We start from the raw sequence: 16,980 nt of genomic DNA on the forward strand, positions 1-16,980 counted from the left end.
ATTCATTAAGAACCACAAATGTTCAGTACATGGTCCAGTCAGAAAATACATAAGGAAGGAAAATTAACCATATTTGCTACACTAAAAAGCAATTTTTAAGGAGGAAAAGAATTACTGTTTTGAAAAGACAGTATCATAAAAATTAAAACCTTCTGCTCAAACTTTGTAGTAGATTTATCCTACACCACTGATTACACTTACTAGAAAATTTTGGTACTCTCCTATGCCATTAAGTTTTAGTTTATTCATTCCTATAAATTTGTTGCTTTCACTATCATTTAAAAGAAAAGCACATTTAGAAGATATACTTACAATTCTCAATAACCATGTGAGTGCAAAACTTGCCGTTGAATAATGTGTGCCATAGTGAAATTTTGGAACCTGATCATCTTCCCATGATTCATATCTCTCAGCAAAGAATGCAGCTCTCTTTGGATTCAAAGCTCCAATAGGCTGCAATGTTTGTAAAAATAAATACATTAAGTAAATAAAAATAACATGACCTATTATCACAGCATTATTCCCCTTGCTGGGAACCAGAATTTTCAATATACATGGAAAAGACTGTGTTTGGTGTTTTGCAAAAGCAGATGTTGGACTACACAAGCACCTGAACAGATCTATGCATTTCAAACCAAGATTCCTTGTACACGCACATGGCTGGCTGGAAAAAAAGGCTCTTCTGTATTCCTATAGAATTAATTTCTGTTTACCGCTTATTAAAGTTAATGACTAAAACCAGCTTCACAGTGGAATGCCTTGAACAAAGAGTTGTTAACCTGCGTGCCTGTGGATATATATGCAAGTGGAATACACTATTATGCAAACAGAAAAGAAAAAAAGAAACATCTAGAAAAGAAAAAAGAAACATCTAGATATTTTGGTGGGGAAAAATAGGGACTGATAGGGTGAAGAACATTAACAGTACACTTGGAACTTTTATGTTACTATTCCTGTTTCTATGCTTTCTATTTACCATCCCAAGACAAGTTTTACTTAATGGATAAAAGTTCAAATTTCGAAATTGACAATTAAAATAGCAAAATTTCTATATAAAAACATTGATATAAAAGAAACAAATAACAAATGCATGACTAAAAAAGTCCATCACACTTTCACCAACACTGTTATTCTTTGTTCAGCACTTACTTAAGACATAAACACCCAGGGACTTATTTAAATGTAAGAAATGTAATTTCTTAATATGTATTTCTTCAGTACACCTTTCCATAAAGGATTCAGAAAAATGAGTGTATATCACATAAATCACTAAGAAATCCAGAAGCGAACTTAGCCATTCCACATGTAAAAATGCCTAAAATATCTTTGTACATATGTGCAAAACAAATATGCAATACAGTTTTGTATACATATTGACCACACTGTTCGCAGGTTATTAATGTAAGTGATGCCCATCTGTGATGCCAATCAAGTATAACTTAAGAATAAACATGCAAAAATATTTCCTTCCTTCTGTTCTGCAAGAATAAATATACCTAAGAACACACCACAAGATAAGGTAAAACCTTAAAAGAACAGTCCTTGAAGAGAAGTATCAGTAACAGAGTCATTAATTCATGCATAGTTCAAGTGAAAACCTATTATTATTAGGTTAATATAAAACTATTCAAATAACTGCTTCTTTGCAGCTCACACGAAATTTGGTAGACAGGCTTCAAAGTATTTTCTCTTCTAGAATAGATTAGATCTATGAATGACCTAAGATCTAATCTTACATTTTTTTACTTAGAGTGGCGTTCATATTGCAGTAGGATAAAGAAAACATCTTAGGTTAATTACTATTTTTGCAGTTCACTAATTTGAAATATAACCCTTTAAAAGAAGTGGTTCCTGTATAAAAGGCTTTTTATCTGATTTAGGAAATTTATTCCAGGGAAGAATGAAACAGACTCCAAGAAGTCTCTTTGTTGCAAGAATCATTTTGGGATCTCCATCTGTACTGATTTTCCCCAAAGACTCAGCTATGCTTGCGGGAAAACAAGAAGAAAGAAGGTCATTGGTAGACAAATTATATAAATTAAAAATAGAGACAGTGTTACGCTATATGGTTCTGTAACACTTTATGTATTCTCTTTATCTGAACCTATTTTTATTACTCTCCAAATGAGTACAGCCCAGATCAATAGTTATAGAATTACATTCCTTGAATATAAAGCTAAATGCAATTAGAATTGATTTAATTCTCTTTTTTTTTTTTCTGGGCAAAAAAAAAAAGGTATCATGCAGAGATCCATATAGCCAGAATCCACAGTATTGATTTTGGCTGTTATTGTTACAGTTGGTTTCTAAAGCCTGCAACAGGACAGCTATCAAGACATGTCACATTTATTTGCAAGCAAATAAAAAAAGTCCCCAAATGAAAGAAAGCTTAGGGGAAAAAAAAAAAGAACTGTGGAGCTGTGCACTGACAATGATACACTATCAGCTTACTCAGAGAAGTTACAGTGGGAATACACACATTGAATTATACATTACACGAATGTGCTGATTTATTGTGGTAATAACATCCACCTCATTAAAAGATTCTGGTTTGCTGCAGTTGGAGGGCTACATATTGTTTACTGCTATAAATTAATGGCAGCACACAGAAGACTGTAGAACCCTTCTAACAATAGATCTGTAATGACAGTGCTGTATATCACAGCTTCCCCAGCAGCTTCATAATAAAATGGAGACAATGTATTGGGCTAATACATTCTACCAGGCAGACCCATATTTTTCTGACAACTGCTTCTAAGGATGAGGTGATTCTAGCGTGTTACACTCCACTGTGAACAGTTAACTAAGCTTGAGCTACAGCATAATGCACATACAAGGAATATTCAAATACGCTCTGACTTTTAATTTAGTAAACAAAATAATTGATATTTTCTAACTATTTAATATCTAATAATTAACAAGGAATCGTGATTACACACTGGATACCGTCCTCTGTGGGTAAACACAATGGGAAAAAGAGTAACTCCAAACTAAATTAGGCTACATGTGGCAGAGAGACCACAAATTTACACTACTCAACATAGTTTCCCGACAGCTATAGACCAGTAAGGAAGAACAAGCTGAAAAGCTTTCATGTCCAGAAATTCCAGAATATGTTTTATTTGCAGTATCTCTTTTCAGAGAGAAAAACTAGGTATCAGTCCATCAATTAAAAGTACTTACTTAGATGGAAGGGAAAAAAAAAAGAAAAGTAGAAATAGAAAAATTCCAATGAGTAAAAACAATGGATGAGATTACAGTAGCCAAGATTAAACCAAAATCACTTATGGCTGCCAAGTTTTGAAACTGTATTGGAAAATGAATAATGCATATGGTTTTCAAAGCAGACTTCATTCAAAAAAAGGGTCCAAACTGGAGGAAGAATTGTGGTAAGGAAATTTATATTTTCTCTTTTCCAAAGGTATGATTGCCCAGGTTTTCACTCAGTGGTTGTTATATAAACATGTATTACAAATAGGAAAGTTACAAGCTGTTCTTAAAAAAACAAACTCATTTCAAGTGCTGTCGAATCTAGGAATACCTCAAAACAAATAAACCTTACATTTTGACCAGGAACTAAATATAGTAAATCTCACTTTTTGGACCAAGCTTGCTTGCTTGCTTTGAGACACAACAAAGAAAAATGGTTTGATGAAAAATAACAGAAAACACATTGACTCTTAACAGCTACTGCTGTTAAATATGTCCAGACACTGTGGTGTACAGTTATATTTGTTGGTTCTTAATCATACTCTGTGCCAGACATTGCAACAGTGGCCCATCTTGCCTCTATTTTCAGAAGAGGCCCTTTTAAACCCATCAGAAGAAAAGAGAATGCTCACCACTCCTCTACACAGGGCAGAGGCTCTCCTGAATTTTGTTGCTCGTGTTCGTGAATACACATGTTTTGGAAAATTGCTAATGACCTAACATAAGCAGACTGAAGCCTTACAAAGAAAGAATTATGATATGTTTACTTACAGTTACACATTTAAGAAGAAAAAGAGGTACTTCTTATTCCTATCTAATGTGTTTTCATTTTTTAAATAGCGTTACTCCAAATAAATAGACAGACCCTGTTCTTACCCATGCTGCCTTTTGTTATTGGCTTTTACACACAGGCTACTATTACTAAAATGAACATTGCCATTTTTACTGCCTCCTGCCCATTGCAACACTGGTAAGTGTTTTTAACTCATTAATATTCAAAATCCACAAAAGACTAGAGTGCTATGGCAGTAAATTGAACATAATTACTACAAAAAAAAAAAAAGTACTCAGGATAATATAGTTTCATCTTCACTGTCTCCTGTTACCTCTTTTGGTGAAGATGCCAATCTTAATTACTACTGGAAATCAGGAGATCTGTGCAAGTGCCTGTGAGTTCTACAAAGTAGGCAGTTCCAGAAATTAAGTCCAGGCCAACCAGGGTAAATTTAAAAATTACTGAAAATGCTATTCTTGAAAATGTATATTTCAAAATTTCTTCACTGCTAAAAAATTTAAAAGGGGAAGAAAGAAAAAAAATTTTAAAAGGGGAACAAAAGAAAACATGGGAAAACAGAGAAAAAATGTTTTTCCTTGTGATTTCGTATACTGTTTTCTTATCCCCATTCAACCAGGTATTTGGATTCCTGTGAATACAATTGCCTGTATCATTGACTTACGTTTTGTAGAATCCTTGCCAAGTATGATGTTTGTTTTTCATATGCTTTATTTTCAAGAAGACTATCTGGCTTTCATTACTGACATTTTTCATATATTCGTTGGGCTTAAAGAACATGGGGGACCATTAGGTCATCTCATCTAGTCTTGTATTTGTATAACAAGCCATTAAATGTTTTTCCATTTTGAGCCCAACTGTTTATAGTTGATTATAGCCTGAGCTGCATTTGGCCAGCCTGCTTTCCAGAAAGGCATCTGACTTTAGAATACATGGACAATCTGCTATTTTTCTTGGAATCTCTTTCTACTGATAATTGTGATCCTTATTCTAAAAAATACATACTTCAGTTCAGCTATGAACTTACTTACCAAAGAAATCTTATTACACTTCTCTCTGATACATCACAGAGTCTCTACTTACCCAGTATTTTCTGTTTACAAAGATACTTATAGACTATAATTAGACTTTTTAATAAGCAAAAGAAAATGAGCTCTTCAGATCTTCCATTTTAGGGCATTTCTTCCAGCCTTAAGATTTCTCTGCAGCCTGCCCACTTTTCAATGTATTCTATCATACAGATTTCTGACAGGTGTTCAGTGTTCCAGTTAATCTTCTCACTGTCACAAATACGCCGAGTGGTGTATATTCTGTTGCAATCTAACCACAACTGCATTTTTAGAGTATTGCTTGTTTAGTTACTTTATGTATTACCAACACATAATTAACTCCCAGAATTAGCCGATATTTGTAATATTGTCAGTGGGAATTCATGATCATCTGAGTAAAACTTAGTTTTCCCAGACAGAGATATAAAGACAAGATGCAAGGGTTTAATTATACCCAAACTTTATTAACTTAGGTCAACTGGGAAATATCTGGGAATAAACTCATGAAGTACATCACTACTCTTTCATCTGTTATTTTTGTGTTTGATAACAGCCACAAATTGCCATACCCGCCTCTGAACCTTTTCTCGTTCACTGCTAAAACTCACCATTCTGCCTCTCAAACAATTGAGCACTGCTTTCCTAATAATTAGTTCCTGCAACTCCCCAATCTTCTTCAGAGGGCAGCTTACCTTTAATCTATATCTAACTCAAATTCCCTAAAGAACCATATTCCAAAGAAAACAACAAACATAACTACCTGCTGAACAGTTTGAACTGACAAAAAAAAATGGAAACAATCTACCAACATGAAAAACAATCCTTACCAATTCATTCCCAAAAGTACTGCTTTCACACCAGTTCCCACATCAAAGACTAGACTACAATGGGGGAACTATGAATTCAGATGTCAAAATTTGGCTGACGCCAAAGGGACAGAACTTGACAGAATTTTTTTTTTCCCAGTGAGCATTTAGGTGATACGCAATAATTTCTGCTCCAATTCTGAACTGATTTACTATTTTTTATTATTAATTGTAAATCATATTTTAGTCACATAGAACACTCATTTTTTTGAGAACTTCAATACAAGCAGCTACTTGAATTTCACATGGAGTCCTAGGGAAATAAGGAATCCTATGGTCTAACACTTTTTGTATACATAATGTTGAAACTATGTAATAATTATGGTTATAAGTGAGTGTACTCTACCAATTCTGACATCAAGATATGAAATCAGAAAAATTCATATAGCAGTGCTGCCTTCCCTTCCAGTCACTGAAGTCAACATACATTTCTGGTGAATGTGTTGAGGAGACATCTTCTAGCTATTTGATAATGTTCCATCTAGTTAAGCTTCTTCCCCTTAAGAATCAGCAGGTCATTATGTTCATAGTCATAATTCTAATCCATTATTCTGAATATAGGTATTTCAAATAATTATGAGACTTGAAAACTTGTAGGGAGAAGGGAAACAAAAGGGACAATAATGTAAAACAAGTGCTGAAGAATACTTTCTGTTCTCTTTAAGTCAACTTAAAACTAAAATACTTTTAAAGTGTAGATAACAATTTCAAGCAACCAAGACTTCATATGGTCTACAGATTAAAAAAAAAAAAACCAAAAACAAAAGCCATAATTACCCTAGCTACAAAGCAAAGATAAAAGGTAATTTCTCATATAACTAAGTTGCTAGATTCATTGCTTCGGGGAGCAATGCAGAACAAACATAAAAAAGTGTTTTAAAAAAACCCAAACAACAAAACCCAAATTATTTTTCCAGTTCACAAAATAGTTAAACTTCTGGTTGCCAAAAGTGGGAGGTTATCTGAAGGGAAGGATGATGCTTTACATGGCCTCTTTCTTTTCTTTTTTTCACTAGGTTCCTGCTACCGGCTGTCCGTAGAAGCAAGATACTGAGCTACACCTGCTTCTGGATAGGCTCCACTCTTACAACTTTAATTAAATGACTCAGCATTTTGCCACATCTCCAGGCTGATTCATGTGACACACAAAAAGCCAGTGAAAAGCACTCCAGTACAACAAACTTCAGTTACTTTTACATGCAAATTATTTCTTTTCTTAGATTTATCTTTTGATTTACACTAGTGAAGAAACACAGATAAACTGCTACCAGCCACCTCATTTAGCACGTGCATCCACAGCTTAGGGTGCAGACAACTATTACCCAGCAGCTCCTTTAACTAAGTGACAAGTATAACCAGCTGAATGCGATTAGCATTTTTATCAAACGTAGGATCCCTTGGCATTTCCTGATAACTGCATATGGGATGAAATTCTGTAATCCTCTTATCCAAATGTTTTCTCAAATAAATTTAATGTAATCTATACATACTAAAACCACTGAGCTTTTTAAACCAACATGCTGTTTAAAATAATTGTCATTCCTTACAAGATTTTCTTGAAGAGACACTATGTACCAGAAATCACTTCATGAAATTAACAGGTTCTATTACGTCATAAAAAAAAAATTAAAACCTCAATTCCCTACTCTAAGAAAACTGAAAATTCAATAAAGGGCTGGAATAAAAGCAGATAATATTTGCATGCATGCAAATAAAATTAAAAGTATTTTGTTATTAAGATTTTTTAAGAGCTCATACATTCCTTTGAGAAAACAGGAACAGTCAGGAGAAAATGATCTAAAGGTAGTCTCATAACAAGTACGTCTGAACATGTCAATATAAATCAAATTTAATGGTGCAAAATACAGAAGAATCCCAAAGTCTACAGTTCAAAAATGGATCATAAACTAATCTTAAGCATAAAAAAAATTAGGAAAAACTATGTTTAGCAATATTAGCAATGTTTCAGTGTTATGTTAATGATAGGATATCCCTCAGGACACCAGCAATCTTGCAGGATTTTGAATTTAAAAGAAAAATCTCCATACCTTCAAATTACTAACAACAGTATCAAATGCTATTACAACAATCTGTAGCAGATTCATAAGCAACGCACCGTTGAACTGCAAATTTGCAAAGTCACTAAGCAGAACCACAGTTTTATATAAGGTTTAATCAACTGTTCAGCAAAACCGAACACGTCACAGAGTGTGTATTTGAGGTATTACTACACCTTAATACTACTTGGAAGCCAAACTGAAGGTAGCTGTTATGTGTTGTACACTTCTAGAAGGTCAGTGAGAAAGGAAGTTGCATGTCCCTGGAAATCATAAGGAGAAAATAAGGTGCTTGCAGGTGGTGAGGAATGTAGAGCATTGTAGTTGTCCTAATTAGAAAATAACTATGCCAGCCAAAAGCAACCATATGCATATACTGACCAAGACAATCAGTCAAGTGAATTAAATCCCTGCATCATTCATGTATTTATAAAAAAATTAAATCTTTTTATGGATTTTGAGGGATAGGATTTAGTGAGAAGACATTTATTGGCATGATAGCGGGAGATGAAAACATTTTCTCTCTGCCTTCCCCTCACAGATCATTCTCCTCTGCCAACACATCACAATAAGCTACTAACACAGAAACCAGGAGCCATTATGAGCTAACACCAGATCTAGATAAGACAATCAGAACTAGAAACTTAATCCTTTTGGCTTGCACTAACAGCAAAGGACCTCAAACTAAAAGCTGACAGAACCCTGCATTATCTGCACACTAAACACTGTCAGGGCACACAGAATATCCATTACTGTGTATCGTGAAAGCACCAAGCCCTACAAAAACAGCAGCAGGCTAGAAAGATGTACTTGGGTAAGTATAGAGAGTTATTTTATTGTAATTTATGCCATTTCATATAATTATTACAATCAGATTATATTGATCCTGAGTATAATCAGGTAAGGGGCCATCAATGCATTTCTTTTTCACATATGCATTGTTTTGCTCCTATCTGAGGTGAATTCATTAATCATTTTGTTTCCTATTTCATAAGATTTCCCGATCGTTCAGCCATCACCTTCAATACCATCAACAGATTAGTATTGTCAGAAAGTTTTAACAGCTCCCTTTTTATTTCTTTTTTGGATTACCATGTATGCTCAACAACATAAAGTACAGAAAAGACCTTCTGAATGCCAGTGACCACACACTTTGGAAACTAACCTTATATTCAAGTTTCGAGTTTCTGGTGACTGGCTGGATATTACATGTAAATTATTTATATTAATGCTATTAGACTATACAACTCAAGCTTTTAGGATCATGCCATCTTCTCCTAGTGATATTTTTCTATTTATTTCCTTCATTTAATCCATACTGTTTGAGTTTGCAACAGATCATCTGATGTGTCCATCAAAGTGAAGTCCACAGTCTGAGAACCACCTTACACTCATACTTAGACAAATACTATAATTATTGTTATTATTTTACCATACTCTCATTTTCTCTGAGCACTATTTTTATACCTGGACAGTCTAATGATCCCAACAAGCTTCCTGCTCCTACGAGTTCGATCAATTCAGTTTTAGACAACACCAGTTAGGTGACATAAAACCCATCCTCATTTCCAGTATGACTGCAATTTTTGATTTATCCACCATCATGTTTATTCAGAAATCTGAATTACACAGATGTGTGCTGTAGCGGGTCATAATCTGCTGGTGTTCAAATATATGAATATAAAAAGAGAGACTGAATCAAGAGAATAACATTCACTTTACATTAGGAAGACAGAAAACACACATTTAAAGTGTCTATGGCCCAAGACATTTGTGTGAAACTATTTCGATTACATTTTATGACTAGACATGTAATCCATGGTTTCCTGTGATCATTTAAAAGGTCATGAACCTTTCTCAGTTCATTTCCAATTAGAGGATGACATAAGCTCAGGGCTCCCAAAATTGAAAAAAGAGCAGGATGGACAGTAACATCAGGTAGAAACTAAGAATAGCATTTTGAACATTCATTGTTAATTCTGAGTTATTGTTTTTCTTGGGTTTTTTCCTCCTTGAGGCAGAGGAAGATGACGATTATTAGGCTCATTACCAAGATGGTTCTTATTGATTCTGTAAACTTGCCCTTTGCTCTAATAGGTAAATAAATTTTAAAAAGAATGCTTGAAAATAATTAAGTGATCCTGGAAACTGCTATATGCATCTGAAGTGCAAAGAGTACGTTTCTTGTGACTTCAAAAATAAGACTCTGAAGGGAAAAGAAAGTAAGAATGTTAGCTAGATGTTCTTGAGAGAAGATGGTTTGACACAGAGAATAACCAATTAATGACAAGGAAAAAAAGACAAAGATCTAGAAGGACGGATATGAAAGTTTATTTAATAGAGTAATGGAAATTCTCAGAATATTTTACAAATTCTATCTAGACTAAGAGTAGGGTCTCAGAAAGTATGTTTTGATAAATGATCTCAGAGACGTACTTAGAATCACAGAATCACCAGCTGGAAAAGACCTTGAGATCACTGAGTCCAATCATACCTATCTGCCTCTAAACCATGTCCCTGAGCACCTCATCTACCCATCTTTTAAATACCTCCAGGGATGGTGGCTCAACGACATCCTTGGGCAGCCTCTGCCAGTGCCTGATGACCCTTATGGTGCAAAATACCTTCTTAATGTCCAATCTGAACCTCCCCTGGCACAGTTTGAGGCCATTCCCCCTTGTCCTATCGCCTGTCACCTGGGAGAAGAGGCTAGCATCCTCCTCTCTACAACTTCCTTTCAGGTAGTTGTAGAGAGTGATAATGTCTCCCCTCAGCCTCCTCTTCTCAAGGCTAAACATCTCCAGCTCCCTCAGTCGCTCCTCGTAAGACTTGTGCTCCAGCCCCTTCACCAGCTTTGTTGTGTTTCAGTCTCTGCAAGTCTCTATAAGAGTTGTTGAGGACCAAGCAGCTGAACATGCATGGAAATAGCATGTTTATTCTGAAAAACGTCATGAGATTGTCTAACTTCATTCAGCATCTAACAGAGCACAAAAATCTGCCCTTGAAAGTGAAACAAGTGGGTATCAAGCAGAGGTTGAAACAAAAATCCAAAACAGCCAGAATTTTTTTTAGATGCAGCAAAACGTTTAGTGTGTCTCTAAAGACTGTATCTAAGCCAGGCTTGACAAACCAATAACTACTTCATTTAAATAAGTAAGTCTTCCTCGTGGCTATGTTCCTGCTTTCCAATGCAACTGCTTGAATGTGTCTATGGAGGCTCCTGTCCATGGTCCTGAACCATTTCAGTCCAGCCTGGCAGACACGAGGGCTTCTGCTGGCTGGGTACCTGACTGCAGCGCTGCAAAAACCAGCTTGGGACCGAGAAACCACACAACTGTAGCAGATCGGCCATAGACCCCTGAGGCATTTGCAGATTTGCCCCCTAATTTTGGCAGATGTGCTAAAGGAAATGATACAACTGCTTGACTCGGCTGTCAGAAAGGATAATTGACCAATTTTATTATCCACAAAAGTCCCCAGCAGAATCTGACTAAAGGTTACTGGCATTTGAGAGTCTCACAAAATCACTTTACTCCCATTTAGAAATGGGGAAATGGGGAAAAAAATTATGATAAACCAAAATTTTTCATGGGAATATAAAAGACTACTCAGCACTTTAGACAGTAAAAGTTCTAATTCCACAATAGATTTTCAGGTCCAAACAATATTCCTAAAATTATAGCACCGTCCTGGGATGTGAACAAGACAATTTTGTGTTCTTGCACAGCTTTCTTCAAAGACAGACTTGGATTTTGAGTTCTTATATCACAAGCAAGGATCCCAATCCCAATTAAAATTCCTTCTTGCCCCATCCATTTTTAAGTTCTCTCTATATTCCAAGAGGACAGATTGGGAAGAAAGAGTCTTTCTTCTCTCAGCTAGCTTTTATAGACTCATAGAATGGTTTGGACTGGAAGGGACCTAAATGATTATCCAGTTCCAACCCACCTGCCATGAGTAGGGACACCTCCCACTAGATGAGGCTGCTCCAGTCCTCACCCAACCTGTCCTTGCATACAGGGGGAGGGCATCCACAACTTCGCTGGGCAACCTGTGCCAGTGCCTCGCCACCCTCATTGTTAAGAATTTCTTCCTAATGTCTTGTCTAAGTCTCTTCCCCTCCAATTTAAAGCAATTCCACCTTATCCTATCACTATATGCCTTTGTAAAAAGTCCCTTTCTTGCAGCTTTCTTGTAGGCGCCCTTCAGGTACTGGAAGGCTGCTATAAGGCCTCCTCGGAGCCTTTTCCTCTCCAGGCTGAACAAACCCAACTTTCTCAGGCCTTTTGCTCTTTTATCATTTCCTGCATGGCCCCAACACATACACCCCTAAATATCAGGGTACTGTTCAAACAATTGTTTCCTTTTTGAATGCTTCCTTTCCTCTAAAAGTTCTTTTTAGCATGGCTCTGTCAAAAGTCTAGATTTGTTGACTCCTCTGCACAAACAGGTACAAAGATCAAATTCATATCTATAGCAAGGTGATAAACAAGTTGCTGCAATAATTTCTCTCAATTGTTCCCTATTCTGCACATAATTTTAGAGAAGATGGAGCATCTCTCTCCTCAAAGAAGTAAGCTGCATTTCACAAAGAAAGCATGGTAATTTGTTATCTGATAATAAAGAGAATCTGATAAATATAACTTATACTAAAAATATCAAAATCCATGACAGACTAACAAATAGGTGTGCCTCCTTTTTAGATATATCTGCTTCAGGTTGCCTGCAGTTGGGGGCTGGTGTTGACACCTCTACCACTGTTTCTTGAAGTGATTCAAAATTCTAGAAAATGTACTGGACCTTCTCTTAGCTGCCAGGGATTGTAATACAAAGTCTGAAATATTATTTCCTGTCCTGTCCTGTGTTAAGCAGGGATTCATGTGAACTGTCCTAAAAGGGAAATTATTTGTACCTTCCTTCCACGTTTATCCTGCCTGGCTTTGGCATGCTATTAAATTAAGTGCTATCTTTTGTCACGAGTACAGATGACAAAGTTACTCCCTGAAATACCTGTGACAAGGCAAACAAGGCAGATGCCGAGCACAGCAGTGTCAAGCATCACAGGTTTCAGAGCCTAAACTCCAGGTGTAACCGCCTATCAAAATAAGTAACCACCACTGCACCCACTATTGTTAGATCTCACACTGTTCCTCTCACCTTCTTTCAGTGTCCAATTTTGGAATTCTATGCACAGAAGGACACTGAGTCCTTCTGGTGAGTTTATCAGTTTTAACTAGTAGTAAACTGCACTAATTTTGTGTTCAAGTGTGAACTGAAAAAATACACTTTTCATTTCCTACACGAAAAGCCCTGGTTCACAGCATGCCTCTATAAGTTTTAATGCCCTCTAGACAAAAATATTTCTTTACAAAATTTGGATAGTCTAATAGATGCACATAAAAATTGTTGCTTTCAATCTCTTTGTCAAGGGGGTAACAAGAGATAACTAAGCAAATTTCATACCCATCCCACTCCGTTTCCTTGCATGGGAAAATATGCAGCATATGTATATGTATATATAACATATGTATATGTAGTGAATTAGTGCTCCTGAAACAGGTACCATGCCAGAGAATTCAGCTCACATGCTGAAGAACAGTCAACAGTGAAGTTTACATTAGAACAACAAAACTAGCCTAGTTTGTCGTAGTAAAAAAATCTATTACTTCTCTTCTGTCAAACTGTATTTAGAATCAGTGGCTCCCACATACCAATAGAACACCTCACTTCACTGCAGGTGAGAGCTATTTGTTGCTTTTGTACACTTCACTGGGAAAGAAGTCATTACGAACATAACAAGGACTATAAAATTGATGATGATTTAGCAAATATTGCACAAAAAAGACAAAAATGAGAACAAAAACATTGTTATGTACACATGTAACTATAGGGAAAACAAAAGATATAAGAATGGCATAATCTTCTAGTAGTGTTAGTGTATGATCTGACAGAATGAAAGAAAAATTATCAACAGCTACTTGCACACAGCAAGATCTTGTAACAAACTTTTGAGACTATAAAGTCATGCTTTGATGTCTCAGTATTTTCCTTATATTTTTACTGCTATGTTTTTTCCTTATACACATACAGAAATGCAACACAATTTATTGCTTCCACTGAATAAAGAAAAGGAAAACAATGTGCTTTTGAATAACATAAGTAATGGAGAAAATGGGACACATTCTGGTGGGAAACTGTGTCTGCTGTATAAATAAAATATATGCGGCAATAAATATAATATGTAATACTCATTCCAAACCACAGTCACCTCTTAAGAAATAAACACTTGAGTCAAAGCAGGATAACAGACTGGCAGTGCACTCCTGGCATTTGTCAGGAGCATTCATCAGGCTGACAGTAATATTAACCACAATCCATTTCAGTTGCTTTGGTTTATCATTGTGTGACTGATGTTCAAAACAATGCCATAAGAAGCTGCTTAAATAAAGTGTTGGTTTAACCTATACACTGCAGATCTTTAAATCTGTACTAACTGTGGACTTCGAGCTAATACGTTAACAAAATTCATATTCGACACTTTGTAATACCTAACTTTAACTTGCAATTTCTAAAAAAAAAAAAAAAAGTAAAAATATTGACCTGTCATCCTTTCTGCAACAGAAAAATCAAAGTTTTCCTTTTCTTTACTCAATGGGAGCATTAAATTATGATGTGTTTCTGGACATGGACGACAAAAAGAAACATAAAAAGCTGTTAAAAGACTGGTAAAACCATGTAAAAAGTTAAAAGAAATATCTTTAACTATTTTTAAAACCTTTAGCAGTGTAAAAGCATAGACACATTACAATACATTTATTTGGAAGCATTATGCCCAAGATAACAGCAGGACAATGAAAGTACCACAATATGCATGATATTCACACATTTTCATAGTTGAATGTTAACAAGGCTTTTCAGTTATTTGCCATGAAGCCATCACCTGCCACGAAGTTTAACATTTAAACTACACAGGGATGATACTGCTAGAAATGCCTTAACAGTAACCAGAACCCGAACTGCTGCATCTGAGACACATATGGCATAAAGACTTTCATGGGAAGGATTAGCATTCATCCAGGACAGCAGCTACATTTTCAGAGACCAAGATGCACTGTCTGAGTAACAACATTTAACAGAACATAAAGGAAAATGCAGGTTAAATATTCATTTATTTATAAATATTCACTATTCCCTGACAATACTGGTGATCCTTTCCCGACCACCTGTTACAGATTAAATGCTCCCAAGAATATCAAGTTACCGGCTTAAAGAATATTAATGAAACTCCTACTACTCATAATACAGTATGACTGACATCTAATATTGTAGTAATTATTTGCTGCATTGGGTTCATAGTTTTCAAACATATTGAAAAGTTTCACCATACATACAGATACAACATAACTAATGTCCACTTGGTAATTTCCCTAAGTAATGTCCTCTCCCAGCAATGGCAACACAAAGATTCCCTCAGAACTTAGAGTATACTCAGTAATCCTCAAAAACTACTTTCATGAACAGAAAAATCCATATAACCAGTCACTGTTACTAAAAAAAACACAGAAAAAAGAGTCGGTTGGCAATCTAATTTCTTGGTGGAGACAAGAGTGGCACCTAACCTAAACTGAGGAACATTGCTCTACAACACAATTAGGTCTGTTTCAGGTTAGAGGAAGAAAGGTTAGGGCTATAGCACTGACTGAATTAACAAGTTTACAAATTAAAATTCAATTAGAAGGAGATGCCTCAAAAGTATAGCAGCTGGAGAATCCTTTTTTTTTTGTCTTGAATTATTTTAACAATGACATGATATGTGTAGAAGTGTAATTTAACAACAGTTAATGGAAAATGAGGTTGCAAAAATCATATCATAACCAAGGAAGTTATTAATGATTAATACATTTAATTCGTGTACTAATTTAAACCACACAGAACTGATGTTACTCCTAGGTTTTCAATTTTCACTTAAGTGTAATTCACACATGTAGTCTAGGTTGGTGATAGGTGGTTTTGGTTGTAAAATACCTTCAGATATTTTTTTGGCCTGAGGATTGTTAAGAAAGTATTTACTAAACTCCACGACAAGAAATTATTTTGAAGTATTATTTACCTTCAAAAGATTCCTTAAAATATAAAATATGTGTAGGTTTAACTGTGGATATGGATTTGTGTCAGTCATACACTGAGAATGCTTAGAGTTCAAGACTTATTCAAATTAAATAACAATATTAGAAAATGTTACGACAGTACCTCAGTATAGCTCTGCTTTGTACTTAAAAATATTATTCCTTTATTTTTATTTGTACATACATATATACGCATGAAAGGCACAGTATAGTCTGTAAATATATGTATCTAAACATACACACATATAGTTACATACACGTATACACATTTGATGGCTATACAGTAATTTTTGAAGGCTAAAATACTAAAGTTGTAGTAAAAAAAACCAAACTAATTTTCTGAAGATTTTGACAAACCTGTGTTCAGCTTAATCAACTGCAAACTGAAAGCAAGGACTTTTTAAAACTGCCTTACTTCTTTAAGGGTTTTTTTGCTATCAAATTAAAAAAAATTATATAATACTTGTAAAAACCAAGCTATAATTAAAATATGCTCTTTACCTTTTCTACTAATTAATTATATTGCTCTATGTGCATTTCGTAATAGTTAGCTTTTAGGAAAAGATCCAGTTTGACAATCAGTACACCTAGTCTTTGTAGAGAAAATGAGAGACGCTTCTGCTTCGTAAAATGAAATATTTCTTTCTTGTAAAAGCTTGAAAGAGAATAATCACATTTTATAAAGCTTTAAATGGGCTGTATAACACTACATCAGCATATGTTTGTTTGGGAAAGAACCTTAGAAAAACAAGGACACATTGCCAGAAAGAAGCTCTTAGTAAAAGTTGTTAAAAAATGACAATGTCTGTCTGTCAAAGGACAAGTGCATTACTTGAGTGTACCTGAAGAGGATTCACAGAGGAAGTGAAAAAATAAAGT

General features: G+C 35.2%; 1 protein-coding gene across 4 annotated transcripts in view; it reads right to left on the reverse strand.

The window, feature by feature from the left end:
• Nucleotides 1-16,980, reverse strand: part of LRBA (LPS responsive beige-like anchor protein) — a 401,088-nt gene that overhangs the window by 110,621 nt on the left and 273,487 nt on the right. For all 4 annotated transcript variants that reach the window (XM_069855353.1, XM_069855351.1, XM_069855355.1 and 1 more), the window contains one exon: nucleotides 313-453. In XM_069855353.1, coding sequence (XP_069711454.1) covers nucleotides 313-453 — 141 coding nt within the window. The remainder of the gene's footprint in view (nucleotides 1-312; nucleotides 454-16,980) is intronic.

Source organism: Phaenicophaeus curvirostris, chromosome 4 (assembly GCF_032191515.1).
Source record: "Phaenicophaeus curvirostris isolate KB17595 chromosome 4, BPBGC_Pcur_1.0, whole genome shotgun sequence".
Lineage (NCBI taxonomy): Eukaryota > Metazoa > Chordata > Aves > Cuculiformes > Cuculidae > Phaenicophaeus > Phaenicophaeus curvirostris.